General features: G+C 37.8%; 1 protein-coding gene across 1 annotated transcript in view; it reads left to right on the forward strand.

Annotated features, from left to right (window-relative positions):
* LOC105036770 (plant intracellular Ras-group-related LRR protein 3) overlaps positions 1-13,419 on the forward strand; it is a 29,636-nt gene extending 16,217 nt beyond the window's left edge. The window contains exons 2-3 of the mRNA XM_073243629.1: positions 12,110-12,276; positions 12,370-13,419. Of these exons, the coding sequence (XP_073099730.1) occupies positions 12,110-12,276; positions 12,370-13,012 (810 nt within the window). The 3' untranslated portion in view covers positions 13,013-13,419. The remainder of the gene's footprint in view (positions 1-12,109; positions 12,277-12,369) is intronic.
* Positions 13,420-17,324: the final 3,905 nt, after the last annotated feature.

Raw genomic sequence — 17,324 nt, forward strand, 5'->3', positions numbered from 1 at the left:
GTCATTGCTATGGAACCACCTTCTACACTGCACTATCAACAACACAGACGCCGCCACTATTGCTAGCATCAAGGCAATGGCCTAGGTTGCTACAATCACTAGGATCACCAACAACATGACTACAATGAAATTGCTGTTGGTGCCACCACCTGCTATTGCTACCATTGTGATTCCCACCTACAACCGCTACTCCCCTCCACTGCTGTCATTCCTACCATGGCCACTATTTTATTTGCTAGTTTCTGCCACAACCATCGTAACCACCGCTACAACTGCCATTTGCCACATGAAATGATAATCTGTTCTGACTATAAAAAATGTTACTGTCTTCAAACTATTCTGACAAAGGAAATGAAAAACTTAAAAACAGAAAAAACAATGCCAAACACAACCTCTAAATGATTTAGAATCAATTGGATTTTCAAGCTTATTGCACTGTTAAAAGAAAATTTCTTCCATAAAAGTTTAAGAATATCGAGATCATGTTTTAGTTTCTTATATGTTATGGAACTTCTTAGGCAGATGAAATCATATCTAGAATGAAGATGGAGAACAAGATTGGTTCCTAATGAAGAAGGCATGAATTGAAAATGGGCATTTTGTTAGTCTTAAAAGACAAAGAATACGGGATCAATGAAACCAAATATTCATGGAGAAAGTAGGGAACTTAAAGCCTTACCCTTTTGCATTTATTATTGATGCATTAATTGCTGATATTCAAGGGTCTTGGGTGCAAACTTTTTATGGCTGTAGTAGTGATAGTTTGCTTGCATGCTAAAGTTAAATTATATATGGAGGTTACACAAAATTATGGTTCAAGATAAACTTGACCAAGTAGTGCATATGGAGAGCAATTTAATAGAAATATTGTCAGAAACAAGTTTGCTGTTGAAGGGACTAGTATTTCTGAGTTGATAGAGTGATAGATGAAAGTTTCATATTGGATCAAAGTAGAGTTTGAGTTCCTATGCAATTGCAAGATATATCCAAGATTTGTTGTGAAACCAACTATATCAAACAAAATTAGAATGATGATGGGTAGTGGAGAGGACCCAAGGACATAAAATGATCAAAGCACAAACATGAAGGTTTTTTATATAAATTAGTGCAATAAAAGATGGTTAGAAGTAGTACTGGTAAAGGACAAAGTAGCGTAATATTGTTGAAATGTTTTGGGTATTTGCGGTGTAGCCTTTTAGAAGTTAATCTATGATTTAAACTGATGGATAAAGCCATTGATGGATAGACATGGTTTTGAGAATCAGATTTAGAGATGTGTCCAAGTGTTTGACTCAATAAGAGGAGAAGAGCAAGAAAAGTGAATATATAGAAAAAAATAGCTAAAATTATATGATATTGTAATGTTAGAAAAATGATATTTGTGAAGGTTTTCCAATAGGGATTGATCCGAGTTACTTGGACGTAGGACATGGTTGTCATCTATCCAAGTATCCTGAACTACCAACATGGCAATCTTGAAAAACTAGAATGCACGGACATGATTATACAATAATACATATACAGAGAGGTTGACTAGGATTCAGTCAAGTTAGTGATTGGAGGATGGGGGTCCAACATCAATGATGTGAGCAGTTGGATGTGATCTAATACCTCTAAATTGGATGCATGCCAAAAATCATGTGATTTGTAAACATCTAGTTTATGCATCAAGTGACTCAAAAATGGATAATTCAAATAAATATAGAACAATACGTGCTTTTTGACCGCTTGATGCTGAGGCTAAATCACATAATTTTTGATGTGTAGTTGTTTAGAGGTAGTAGATTACATCGTATGACTTGGATCTTCGATGTTAGATCCCCATCCTCTAGTCATGATTAGACTGGATTTGAGTGGAGATCTACTTGACCGAATCCTAAGCAACCTCTCCCTCTCTCTCTCTCTCTCTCTCTCTCTCTCTATATATATATATATATATATATATATATATATATATATATATATATATATATAGTCATGTCCACATATTCCAATTTTTTGAGGTTGCCATGCAGGCAATTGACATGTTGAGTTTGATGTTGTTTGAATGAAAATTTCGTATGGCATGGGGTTTGATGCACTGGCATGAAGAAATAATTTGATACATATAGAAGGAAAGAGAAGTAGAGATAGATTGAAAATCATGTAGGACTACCAGCGGGACATCTTAGGGGACATTGGAATAGGGTATCATCCTATGTGTCGGGACAGGGCTGTCCTGCTAGCGTCCCAGCATCCCGATTGGGATGTTTTGAGACATCCTCTATCCCAAATGTTAGAACGAGGTGGGACGGCAGTGTATCCCATTCCATAGAAAAATCGGGATAGTCCCGTCCCATGGGATTTAAAACTAATAAAGAAGGACCTAATATTGCTCCATCTTTCTGAAAGTGTGGCCTTAAACAGAGCAAAATGGAGGAAAAGGATTTTATGGCCCTAGGTAGTCTAAGATTAGGACTTAGTTGAGCTGAGTTGAGGGATCACTTGTTTAAATACTCTCCGGAATAAGTTTTAACCCAAAATCCATTCTTTTTATAGAATTTCAACATATTGGTGACTCTATGAGCTAATGGGTAAGGTGCTTTCAAAGAAGCCTAGCAATTAATAAAGCTGCTACATCAGCTAAAAGTTGTATGGGATGAGACAAAGCTGTTAACTTTGATTTTTGGATGGAGATAGAAGTACATTGACTTTTCAATGGTTTGTCTTCCTTGCTTCCTCTCTAAAATGTTACTCTTGGAGTTGCAAAGCCATTGTTCAACATCCCTGAGGTCATTTGGAGGCAGCTAGAGAGAATGTTGCAGTCAAATTGAGAGAGAAAAGAACAGGGCTATAGGATGAGGTAGAGGTCGGAGGGGGCCAAGGAAGATATTGTTAGTAAGAGAAAGGATTGGAGGAAGGGACACAAGGAAGGCCGTTGAGGCTATAGGGAAGGGTGCTAGAGGTAGTAGAGGCTATGGGGAAGGTAAGATGAATCATGGGGATGGTGGTCAAGTCATTCTCTTTTTGGCTTACCCATGAGGGTTGGCATCTGCCATGCCTCCGAAAGCAATTACTACGATGGTATCCTCCAACATGGATTTGAACACAATTAGGCCTAATACCTTGTTGTTTAGATGCTTAGGAGGTTACCATGAATGGTGATTGGAGTTACCAGTATAAAAAGGAATTCTGGGAGGAAAAGGAGAGTTGCCACCTTCACTCACTCTTTTCCAAGTAGATAGGCTGAAGCTATTCTTCTCTATGAGCCTGTGATTTCTTTTCTTATGTTTGATTAGTGGGGTGGTTGTGGGAGAAAAAAGCACCATAATGGAATTGGTAGGGCAGTCACTTTTTCTTGGAGACTGCGAGTCTTTGTTTGCGACCAGGAGGGAAGAAAGGGTTGAGACAAGGAGCCTACAGGTTCCGAGCACTATTGGATCTTCTGAAGTTGAAGAAAGCTTCAAAATCATGTGTTTGGATTAGGTAAAGGGAGAATAGGAGCAGCATAACAAGAGAAAGTGGATGGGATGCAGTAGGAGCCCTTTCCTCAATTTAAGGGAGAGAGCTTGATAGTTATTAGCTATCACATAGAGAATAAAGAGATCAACATCATACTCTGCCCATGGTCTTTGGTTGATGTGCAGTCCTATTAATTGCCACTTTTTTCAGACACACCAAAACTGGTGGCTCACAAGATAGCTATCGTGGCAAGATCGTATGAAGGAATTGGACTCTTGAGTTCAGACCTTAAACTAGAGAGAATCCAATCTTTTCAAATATGTATGTTTCTCGTTCAAACCTCTCAATTAGCTTAATCAGGGTTTTCCATACCAGTCAGTACGGGGCGTACCTAACCGAATTGGCAGGGAACCGGTTCGATTCATCCCCTTTTTTGGGTAAATCAAGCAAATTGCACCGAACTGAGCGGTTCGGTATGGTTCGTTGTCGAATCTCTCAAAATTGAGTGGTTTTGCTCGGTTCCACTCGGTTCGGCTTGGTTTGCACGTAAATCAAGCCGTACCGACATCAGCATGTGTGGGGGGGGGGGAGTGGGGGGTGGGGGGCTCGGGGGGTGGTTTTTGTCTGCCTTTGTGGGGTTGGCGTGAATCGAGCTGTACCAACATCAGCATGGGAGAGAGTGGGGGGTGGGGGGGGCTAAGGGGTGGTTTTTGTCTGCCTTTGTAGGGTTGGGCTATCAATAATTTGGTAGCCTTAGCCTGAGAGCCGAGAAGCCCGAGAGCAAACTCTTAGCTTCTCAGACTTCGATGATGGGTGCGAATGAAGCCCAACAAAAAGAGAAAAAATTCAAAAAAAAATTCATAACTTCTTTGATGGAACGACAAATTTTGATCGAAAATAAGGTAATCCTTCGTTCTGTCACTAAATATTTTATTTTTCATCTTTTTTTTTTGACAATAACTGCTAAAAATTAGAAAAATAAAAAAAAATTATGTCAAAATTTATGATTTTGGTATGATTTCATTATATGTTGTAAATCATTAGACGATCTATATGATGACACTAAAATCATTAATTTTTATTAATTATTTGTTAAATATATATATATTTTAAAAATATAAAAAAAATAAATTTAAAAAATATAAAATTAAAAAATTATTAAACTATCTTATTTTGTTAAATTTGCAGAAATGAGTAAGAAGAAGGATCCAGAGCGTAGCGTGACATTGGCTGGGAGCATGGTGAGATGCTCTCAGCTCGGTACCATTGGAGATGCAAATGGTGCGGCACAGAGTTCAAGAGAGGAGAGGTGACTAGATTGAAGATGCATTTGGCTGGTGGTTATCGAGATGTGGTCATATATCGAAAATATCCATAGGAGGTTCGACAACTTATGAAGAAGTACTTCGCTGATCAGAAAGCAGCAAAAGAGGACAAAGGAGGACCATCGAGCTAGAGAGCCACCTTCTTATCATTTCAGAGAGTAAAGAAGAGGCCTCTGCTCTATATGATGAGGAGGTATAGATTGAGGCTGTTATTCAGACAAGTCTGAATGATCAGCACAGACTGGAGGAGATGGCCAGATATAGAGTAATTTGGATCGTTATTCTATGAATCAGGGTTTGGCTCTGCGACCACTAGAGAAGAGTCTGAGTTCAGGAGGACCACCTCTATTAGGGAGCCAGTCAGTCGAGACAGGAGGGGGATTTCATTGATGCTGGAGACTTTTGACAGTAAAAGAAGATCCGACAGAGATTTCAGTAGGAGTCATCATTCATGATTTAGATCCACATGTTTTTTCTAGTAAGGATCCAAAACAGTAAAAGATTGATACTATGCTGAAGAAGGATAAGAAGAAGGATATATGGTGAGCTATTGGATCATGATTTCATTTTACCCATATTCTAGCAAATGCAGCGGGCAATACTTATTATTGGTCTGCAATTTCAGTCATACAGACTGTCGGCCTCAGTGTGGTTCCCTCAACACCCAGAGATATCCATGGTCAGCTTCTTGACAATAATAAAGAAGAGTTGGAGAGATGGATCTCTTCTTATAAGAGTAAAAGGTTCATATACGAACTGACGGTGATGTGTGATGGTTGGATCGATCTTATCAGACAGAGTATCATAAATTTCTTAACATATTGTGATGAAAAAATATTTTTTCACAAATCAATTGATGCTTCAGATAGGGTGCACGATGTCGCATACATCCTTAGATTAATGGAGGAGGTGATTGATTCAGTTGGAGAGTAGAATATCGTGCAGGTCATCACAGATAATAGGCCGCAATATAAGGCCGCTGGCAAGTTGCTGATGGAGCAGCGATCGTATATTTACTGGATACTATGTGCTGCATATTGCATTGACCTCATGTTGATGGATATGGGGAAGCTTCATAGAGTGTAGCAGGTAGTGATTACAGCCCAGTTTATTACTAAATTTATTTACAATCATACATGGGTGCTGTCATTGATGCAGAAATATACTGGAGGAGAGATCTTGAGACGGATGTCATACGATTTGCTACAAACTACATAACACTTGATAGCCTTCTGCAGAAAAAAATAGCCTTGCATCAGATGTTTGTCAGTATCGAATGACAGGAGAGCAGATATGCAAGGACTGACATAGAAAAATCATGCGAAGAATTTGGTGATCAGTTAGTCATTCTGGCAACGGACTGATAAGATAGTGAAGGTTATCAAGCCATTATATGAGATGCTTCGTGCTGTGGACAGCGAGAGATACCTCCAGATGGACTTCCTATATCACATGATGGAGAGGATAAAGCAACATATTAGTGAGATAGATCCCAAACATGTTCGAAAATACATCAACATCATTGAGCGCCGCTAGGACTATCAGATGGATAGAAATTTGTATCTAGTCGGTAAGCATGAATTTAAGAATCATCTGAAAATTTTTCTTTTCTTGTACTAGTATAAGTTAATCATTTGTGAAATTTATTTTCAGCTTACTATTTGAATCCGAGATTTCAGTACAGTATACTCGGGATAGATATGGATAATGAGCTTCTTATTGCTCTCCGTAATGTTATATATAAGATGGTGTCCAATTTCGAAATCTCATTTGTGTCTGCAAGATGTACGTTAGATCAATTAAGGTGCGATCATTTAACTTAATAATATATTTGTTATGAAAATGAATATATTTTTCACAGACGAAATAGTTTGGAGAGGGGACAGACAGTTTTGGAGTCTCATCGGCTGTCATAAGCAAAAAAATAATCCAGATAAATTACATATCAACAGTCAGGACTTGTTGATATTACATGCCTACTAATATCATAAAATTTGATTTGTAATTTTGTTTAATTTTCTGACAGCTGAATGGTGGATCCATTTTGAACAATCCGCACCAAATTTGAAGTGTGGCCATCCGCATTCTTTTCCAAACGGTCTCCTCTAGTGGGTGTGAGCATAATTGATCGATTTTTATCCTTATCCACAGCAAACAGAAATCGTCTGACACAGAAGTGCCTCAACGATCTTGTTTATGTGCACTATAATTTGAGATTGAGGCTAAAATGTGTCCAGGATGTAGTACAGCTGAAGTATACGGATCCGATTATAGATGATTATGCCATTGATGATGAGGATCTGATGATTGGATGGCTTGCAGACCAGTAGTAGGAGCCAAAACTTGATGAGCCGAGATCTCTTCCGCGATCAGCCAGTATGATAGCTAGAGAGATCAGGATGGATCCAGGGCCGTGGGCAGATAGAAATATTCCATAGAGTTTCAGCTGATCAGCTATAGTCTTAGGGATTACAAGGGAGTCATTCATCACGTGACTCCATGTTCGAGTCATCCGACCAGATGTTTGAGTGAGAAACGTTGAGACGAGGTTGGTCACAGAGGGGCACTGAAGGAGCTCGAAAAGGCGAAGAAAAAAGAACGGTGGTTGCAGCACCCTCGAGAGTGCAGGAGTCAGTTGACTTAGATTCAAAGACCAGCGGCAGTGACAGTGATGGTAGCAGTCATAGATCAGATGATTAGAGAAGAACTGGGGGATACGAGATCACTATTCATGAGATACAGTCGCAGGATGGTATTCGATTCACCGGTGAGTTCCAATTTACACATACTACATAAGTTAGGGACCATGGTGGACGACCTCATAGATCCCGTGAGGAGATGATCTCATATTGGTGATGGCCTCCTAGAAGTCGTCCGACGTTTGATATAGCTACAGATGATCTTGCACGTGGAGTAAGATTCATGGATGTATTTGGATCATCCTCGTACTATGGATCCTATCACCCGCAGGCAGCTTATGATCCATATGGATATGGTGTATCCGAGATATCGACTTTCAGTGGCTACTATCCTATGTAGTCTGGAGCATCTTATGGATCGGATTTTGCTACTGGCATATTTGGATGGACCTCTCCACTGCCCTACCATATCTCGAGGATACCTCTCAGAGTCAGATGAGCGAGAGATTTGATATATCTTAGAGGATACCTTATGGGATGAATATTCAAGATTACAGTGCTACTTGGTTAGAGGGATGAACTGATGTTCCTCCGAAGTATGTGGATGATCCGGATATTTATGAGCAACATAGACATTCGACGAGATATTAGATTAGCAAAGATCCTGAGATTAGCATATTATTTTTTGTAACTTGTACTTTAGATATATTTATTGCATTGTTTTCATCTTTTAGACTTCTTTTTTTTTTGGATGGTAGAATTGTTATATTACTTAAATAAATATTAATTTGGATATAAAGTAATTTAAAAAGTAATATTTTTTTAAAAAATCAAATTCAACAAAAAAAATATAAAAAAGGTTGGCATACCGACACATGATATGGTACGGTATGCGGTACCGTACTGTACCATGCCAGAATCGGTACGGGGCTCGGTACCGGTTCCGGAATCCTTACCAATTAAAAAAAGATTTACTTTTAATACCTTGGTCGTTAACCATTCTCTACAAAGACTAAAATCTCAATTTTAACATTACTAAATTGGGTTCAATCCATTGTTGAAATAGTCCAACTCTCTACCTATTTGCTCAAGATTCAACTTGAAAAGAGAAACTATAAATGTCAACATGTTTGACATGTATGCGATTATGATACATATCTGATGTAGATAGTAGGAGTTAGATGTGAGTGTCCATGATGTAACACAGGATAAGGCTTGTGTTTCATCTTCATAATTATTTTGATTGCTTGATGACAAATGTCATCGCTGCAGTTCACAAATTAGTTTGAAATTCACTATTTGACTTACTTTTTTGGTAGTAAGTGGCTGAAAAATGTTCATAGTACTCTAGGAGTTTAAATTATAAATTTTCTAAGATTAATTCCTTACTATCATGTTTGTCACACTTTCGTAATGTAGGGCCTGTTTGGATGTCCAAGGATCCTATCTGTGGAATAGGATCCAAATCTTATTAGTTTTAGTTTAGAATATTGTTGATAGGGAGGAGTTGAGCAAGGGATCAGGGTGGCCTGTTGATGTCAAATCTGTATCTTTTGGGATAGGGAAAATCACCTTAGGAATGGAATGTATAATTGCTGAAAAATCGGAATGCAGAATAACCTAACTACATTCTCTCCAACTACTTTGTTGCTTTATATGAGATCACTGTCATTGAGCCTTATGACCTGGATACTAGCTTCCAATATCTATGTAGAACCTTAGACTAAGATTTTCAAAATCGGTACCAGACACTATTCCGGTAGGCTGACGGCACGAATCGGTACGGTCTTGTACTGGATTGGCGCAAACTGATAAAGGGAGGAAAGGACGAACCGGGGAGGAGGAAAAAAGAGAAAGAGAGGAAAAGAGGAAGAGAAAGAGAGAGAAGGGGAGGGAAGCAGATTGAGGTGGTGGAGATGCAGTCAGTGACCATTGGAGGGTTGCACGGGCCCTCGGAGGGTCGTAGTGGCCACCATGGCTCTGCGTCGTCCGTGGGGGAAAAGAGAAGAGAGAGGGGGAGGGAAAGAAAAGGATCAATGGGGGTTCGATGGAGAGGCCGTCGGAGGGCCTCCGACTGGCCGTCGTGGCCATCAGGCGGCGTACATGCCACCTATGGCTCCATAATCGCCCTTGTTTCATAGACTTTTTTAAAAAGTCTGGCAATAGTGAAGCTAGCAAATCCATTGTCGGCTTCACTGTTTCTGAGCTTTTTTTAAAACATATTGAAATAGTGAAGCCGGCAAATCCATTGCCGGCTTCACTATTTCTTGGCTTGTTTTAAGTAAAGCCGGCAAACCCATTGTCGGCTTCACTATTCATCATCATTTTTCAAAAAGCACGACACGAGGAACAGGGGCGGTCACCCCTGTTCCACGGTCGCGGCTATATACGTGCATTTTTTGCCACTCGGTGGCCATGGTGGCCACTCAGCGGCGTCGGAGATCCCTCTCCGCCGTCGTCCCCACCGTCCGATAGCATCCTTCCCCTCTCTCTCTCTCGGGGTTAAAGTCTCTATCGAGTGACACTGAGCGTGGATGCGTTCGGGGCCCTCTGGCGGCCTCGACGGGCCAGCGCTGCCCTCCAGCGGCGTCATCCGGCATTTCCCTCCCCTTCTTTCTCTCTCTTCCTCTCTTTCCCTCTCTTTCTCTCTTGGTGCCGGCATGTGCCGCTTGTCAAGCCGGAACCATCCCGGTTCTCCACTGGTCCGGTTCGACACGTCTTGAACCGCTCGGTTTAGGATGGTTCTGAAAACCATGCCTTAGACTTTTGGTTTGTGTTTTGCTATTTACGATAATCTTAGTTAAAAATGTAACCATAAAGATCCATCCATGTTAGCATTGTATGTTCTTCATCACCATTCCTACCAAGGGGCTTTCTGAAAGTCATACAATTCTTTTATATGCTGCCATTTGTCTTCCCTTACTCCTTTTCCATATTCTTCCACACAAGGGTGAGTAATGTCTCTTGGCCACGACCTCTTGCTTATATTTAATACAATCAGTTTTGGTTTCTCCATTACATAATGCTCAGTTGGTGCTTGTAATCTCTTTACCATTCTTACAACCTTATTGTTGTTGTTCAGGCATCAACCTTGATATTGCATGTAATGCATACCTAAGTGATGTACTCCTTTTAGATTGTCTGACAATCTATCCTCAACAACTTTGTTTTGTGTGTTATAAAGCTTAGGTATCAAAGGTGAGCAAGGTTATAAGACACTCTAGGATGACCTGTTGCACGTCATTGAACCGAATATAGTTGCACTAGTTCTTTCCTCACCATGTCTCTGTTAATTTCTACAAAAGATCCAAGATCATGAAAATGATTATATTGTAGTCCTTATGAGACATTTTCATCATGTCTAATCTTATTGAAATCGCATTTGTGCTCTCTTTTACATTTGGACTATGAACCTCCATAACTTTAAATTTCTATCTTCTCATTAATAATTTTTCAATGTATAGTAGCAACTTCTGTATAAATGGTTGATCTATGTAATAGCTGACCTTTGGTTTAGGACCATCACAGTTGGATGCTAGTGCATTTTTAAACCAAATATTTAAGGGATGATATCTTGGGCGTGCTGGCCAGTGGCCTGCAAAGCAGCATGGGCATGGTAAGTGCTGTGTCATAAAGCAGCATGGACAAGGCAAGTGTTATGCTATACCTTGCCAAGACAAAAACATCAAAAGAGGACTTAAGACAAAAACATCAAAAAAGGACTTATTTAAACATGCTTTTTGGTTAAAACTGAAAAAATTGATTGAATTTATAATTATGCCATCTGACCTAGTGCTAGTGTTGGAATTAGTTGGAAAGGATACAGTCGGCCAGCACATACTTGCATGGGCCAGGCCTTGAAGTCTTGCTTCTAACAACATTTCCTAGTTCCATCTGATTTTCATTGGTGAATTGATATGTAGACTTTGGCGGTTCAATTTTTGTGAGATATGATTTCTGCAATATTGCAAGGCCAGATGCATCAATATGGGATTTAGATGTTTATTTTCACTAGGATATGATTAATCCTTGTTATGGTTGATTGAAATTTCCTTTTAATGGCTGAATTATTTTATGTAATACAATTAATTTTTCAGCATGTATGGTGAATCTTCAAGTTTTTTTGATTGTCTTGCTGTTATACTAGATGTTGAGCCACTATTAACTTATATTTGTAGCAAATGCGATACATACATTATCACTGTAAAAGGGCTGTCCTGTTAGGATCATGGTGGTCAGCTGGAAATACAGTGGATTTTTGGACTTGCAGTGTTTCTTTTTGGAATAGCTACTCTTGATTATACCATCATCTTTGTTCCTGTGATAATCATTTCTGAATGCCAAATGCCTTTCCATATGGTACTATTGCTGTAAGGAGTTATAAATACTGTCATGCAGCAATGTAACTCATAAAATTTAATTAAAAAATGCTCTAAAAAAAAATAAAGCCTCAAAATGGACAGTCATGACTGGTTTGATGGTTGATGGTAGGTGCCTGCAGCATAGTTTACATTTTACGCATATTGGAGTTGCAAAATCCTTATGCTATAACATTTATTGGACCCTCTGAGCTAATCAGTGGTAGGTCAGAAGTCATACCATATGGCAAATTTGCTAGCAACTTGAGAATTGATCTAGGTGAATCCATATTCTCTGCTGTTTAAAACTTACATGCCATCTAAATCTTTTGTGGTTGCACCGTAGATCATTCCAGATGCCATAGCAGGGCTCGAATATCTAGAGGAACTCCGTCTTTCTTCCAACCTTCTGGTCTCATTGCCTGATTCCATTGGACTGCTGTCTAATCTTAAGGTTTTAGATGTATCAGGTAACAAGCTCAAGGCATTGCCAGATAGCATTTCGAGGTGCAGGTACTGCCATCTCTAAACTCTCTTTTATATGTAAAATTACTGGCACTGGCACTGTTTTGTGGGCAGACATCTGACTGTAAATGTATTATCCAGATCCCTGGTCGAGCTGGATGCAAGCTACAATGAACTCACTTATCTGCCAACTAACATTGGCTATGAGCTAGTTAATCTGGAAGAGCTTTGGATCCACCTGAATAAGATTCGCTCTCTTCCCACATCTGTTTGTGAGATGAGATCGTTGCGCCTTCTGGATGTGCACTTTAATGAACTTCGGGGACTGCCTTATGCTATAGCGAAATTGACAAATCTTGAAACTCTAAACATAAGCAGCAACTTCAGCGATCTGCAAGAGCTGCCTCCCACATTTGGTGATCTGAGCAACCTCAGGGAACTTGATCTCAGCAACAATCAGATCCATGCACTGCCAGATACATTTGGTCGTCTAGATAAACTGACTAAGCTTAACTTGGACCAGAACCCACTGATTATTCCACCGGCAGACATTGTGAATGAAGGTGTGGAAGCAGTCAAGGAATACATGGCAAAAAGATGGGTTGACATTTTACTAGAGGAAGAGAAAAAGAGCGTGTCTCAAGAAAACACACCTCGAGCTGGTTGGCTGACACGGAGCACTTCATGGTTGAGTGATGTGGTTTCTGGAGTTTCTGGAAGTGTTGCAGATTATCTGGGTACTAAAGAGAAAAACAGAGATCCAATTCTTGATCAGCAGTTGTGATTTCATTTTCATGCAGCCTTGGTATGGTTAGTTTCATTAGCATGTACAGTTTTTTTGATCACTGCAATACTGGGAATTAGATGCCCATCTCAGAAACTGTGGCATTCTGCTTTTAGGTTCAGCATCCATGTGTTCTTTGAAGATAAGTGCAACAAATACCCTTCATGGAATCCATGTTCCGTGTTTTCTGGAATCTGCTATGTATATGTTGTCGTCTCTTTTTCCTTGTTTTCTCAAATTAGTAGTCTTGCATTAAACCTACGAAAACAACCGCAGAACTGTAAGAAAGTGCAGGGCACTGAAAGGATACTTGAAGGGGAACTTCAGTGAAGCTCTTGTGCTTTTATTGCCTCCCGCTGCTCTTTTAAGTGGTAATGGATTAATACACCTTTTTATTGTTGGAGTTATCTTGCCACATCTTATTATCTGACACCAAACTTGCACATGAAAAGCCAAAAAAAGCATGTAACATGATTGAATGGTTCCTTCTAATGCTCTTTCTAATGCTTTGCTGAAAGTGTTAATTGTTTCGCCAGGGCTATGTGAGAAACAGGTTCAATGAAGTCTGCAGTCCGTAACTTTGTTATTTGCTAATGTCTAAGAAAGCGCCAATTGGTTGTAAAATCTGCAAAATGTGGCAGCCCTTCTTCAACCTACTGCCACTTTTGTAAAACTGGATTTTTGAACTGTATGGATGTGCATCCTTTTATAGCTTATTCAGACTTGGGACCTCAATGCTTGGTTTTAGTGGTTTTACACTGTAGTGATTGTAAACATAGCTTTGTAGTGAAATCCCGAGTCTAAAGCATTACAAATGCTACGGATCGTCAGAGTTTGTGGTAGAGTTGGTACTAACATAAACAAATGTTTCAGATTTTGTCCGTTGCAAAAGTTTATTTGGGATTGGATTGTAAAACTGCTGGCAGAAGAACTTTTTAGCACTCAGAATCCCGACTTTCAGAATGAGGTTATATAAACTGTCAGCATGCCACTGCAATGTTCTTCCAAGGACAAGATGAACATTAACAGAAGAGGGCCTTTTTAGAATAAAGGCTTGGCAACATATTTAGGGGACTAAGATGCTGACACCGAGGTTGAGTTTCTTTCAAGATTAAGAAAAAAATAGAAAACCATCAGGATATTATGAAAAGATGCTATTATGTCCGGTAAACCAAAGCATGTTGCACGTATACTTGACAGAAAACATATTTCAGTCATCAGCGAAGCAGAAGGGCCAAATAAAGGCAATAAAAATATGAAAATATTCTGTGTGGTGGTTTGAAATCTGTGCACAAGCTATTAGAGATGATAAATCCAAGCTGGATGGCAGCACTTGTAAATGATCGATCCTCCTAGTTTATAAAGGGGTAATCTGTCGCCAAAGTACCTGCTAGATGCTATAATAATCTTGCCTGGAGATAGTCTGAAACGGATATTTAGTAGGCAAAAAATTAGTCTAAAAATAGTGACCCAAGTTTATGCATTTATGGCAGAAAAAGGAAGGGAATGAAAAAGGTAAAAAGATACTTAGACAAATATCTGCATTTATGGCAGGATGGGTCTTGTCATTGTTGAAGGTTTGATAGGATGTTAGTTGTCAAGGTTTCCCTGAGTGTTGTTCCCTTTGTTACGCTCTCAGTTCTGGGCATATATATGGTGCGAAAAATTCTTTATGCACTGTATACGATATAATAAAAAATAATATAAAATATATCATTCAATTATATTAGAATATATAATTATTATTTTTTAATATATATTTAATAATATATTTAATATTTATAATTTATTTTTTTATTTAAAATTTTAAATGATAAAAATATTTTTTTTTAAAAAAAAATTATGACATCCTATATGGATATTATGACATCCTATGTCAATATTATGATATTCTATATTAAAATTATAACTTTCTTATAATTTTTTTCATATGATGTCATAATTTTGATTAAGATATTTTCATTACATAAAAATTTTATAATTTTTTAATGATAAAAATATTCTTTTCTCTTTATGATATTCTATGAAAAAATTATAATATCTTGTACTGAAAGTTATAATTTTAACACAGGATGTCATAATATCGATACAGGATATCATAATTTTTTTTTAAAAAAAGAAGTATTTTTATCATTCAAAATTTTAAATAAAAAAATAAAATTATGTATATTAAATATGTATTGAAAAATGATTGCTATGTGGTTTAATTGGACAAGCCGGTATGTCCCATATAATTTTCTATACCACGGGTGGTGTACAAAGAATATATCTATACAGTGCATACTATGGGGACGGCAATGAATGTGAACGTGCAAGAGGAATCGTTAATGACATAATTCTAAGTGATAAAAAAATTACCAATTTTGATTTGTGCGCTGCTTTTGTTCCTTTGCAAAACAAAGGCTTAGCCAATTGGTGTTGTATTCAACTAATCAATAAATAAATCTTATTATTTTGATATTTGTTAAGTAAACCACGTCAAAAAGAAAAGAAAGACTTCCTTTACCAAAAAAAAAAAAAAAAAGAAATATTTTCTTAAAAAAGAAAATCAAAACTTTAAAACTCAACATTAAATGATTGAAAATGGTAAAAGAAGACCATATCAACAAAGGGCTAGAACAAATTATTGCAAAATCACCCTAAAAAAGAATGAAAAAAGTTATAGCTGCAAATAATCTATTTTTCTTACTAGTATGATATACTTCATAAGTCACTAGTTGCTGCACCTCTCCGATAGGATATGATGGGGCAGGACTGCTCCGATTGCTCGCCTAGCTAGAGTAGACAGGCATTAGTTAGGATCCCGATCACCTGCAAAGAAAGGGCGCATAAATCGAAGAAAGAGATTGTGGTTCTCTTATGAGGGACTCTTCGATGTTTAAGCTGATAAGACTGCAAATAGAATCGAAATAAGAACGCCAATGAGCATCACCTAGATGCTTCAAAGTATCAAGTTGATTGTCATCTTTTCCTATTTTGATTCCTCCATCAGCAACATTATCATCATCATCATCAATAGCTAACTTTTGTACAATCTTAGCTTGTTGAGTATTTCGTAACTTATCCTGTCACTTGTAAGAACCAGTCACAGTATTAACGATAAAAGTTAAATTCAAAAAAAATTTATAAACAACAAACACCTCTCTAGTAGCTGTAATCGAACCCAACTGTAATCGATGAGCCATGTATGCACATAATATGCATAAGGACTTTCATTGAGAAATAATGCCTGCAATCCCTTTCATTTACCTCACATGTTACTGGTCTCATCATAACCTTGATCACGTAGATTTTGGACATCAAGACCATGGTGAAAAAGAATAGCACAAATCCAAGAAAACAAAATGGCTACTGATGTGCCTTTAACATAGACAAGATCCACAACATGTTCTTGCATGCAACCTCTAATGTCAACAAAATGAAGAACAATAGCTATTTGTTCTCTCTTGGATTCATCACTTGTTTTATCAATAATAATACAAAATTTAGAATTTCCAACCTCTTCTCGTATTTTCTTTCTCACATTGTTTGCTAAAATATGCAAGATTTTTTTTTTTGAATCATAGAAGATGTGTACTTTGCATTTAACGGAGTATTCTCTAAGATAATGCTTTTTACTTCATCATTATAAAATGCTGTAAATTCAATCAACTCAAAAAAATTTTCATGATTCTTTGAATTATCAGACTCATCATGAGCTCTAAAAGCCATCTCTTGAAATGCAAGTCAGTGAATGGTATTAATTAATATTTTGACTTGAAGCCTATTCTTCTTCTTTTATTTTTCTGATTGTCTCTCTATTATCTTATTAATATGCCCAGACTGGTTTAATAAAGCTGAACAATGTCTTACAGTATTATCATGTAGGGAACATTGATTTTGTCCCATATGTTTGAGAAAAATACAATTCTTTTCACATTTTATCTTTTTTCAATTTTTGAAACCAATAACCATGAATACATCATAACCACTTTGTACACTTGGTTTCTTCAAAAAAAGATAACATGCATGACAAAATATAGCATCCTTTGCAACAGAATATTCAAGCCAAAAAAATTCAGAAGATCAAGAAGTCTGAAAATGACGACCGTGCTTTTCTCTGAAAATGGAAAAATAAAAAGTTTGATTTGATAAGATCCAAATCTCAAATAAGCCCTTCTTATTTTATCTCGTTGATTAATTGGATGATCCCATATAGGTTTGTGTAGTCCCGGATTACATTCTATATAAGTAAAATTAGGAGGATTTTCAATCATTGGAGACATAGGAGAAAAACCTTTAACCATTGAAGATATACAGACCGAATGGACTT

This window comes from Elaeis guineensis, chromosome 9 (genome assembly GCF_000442705.2).
Source record: "Elaeis guineensis isolate ETL-2024a chromosome 9, EG11, whole genome shotgun sequence".
In the NCBI taxonomy this organism is placed as follows: Eukaryota; Viridiplantae; Streptophyta; class Magnoliopsida; order Arecales; family Arecaceae; genus Elaeis; species Elaeis guineensis.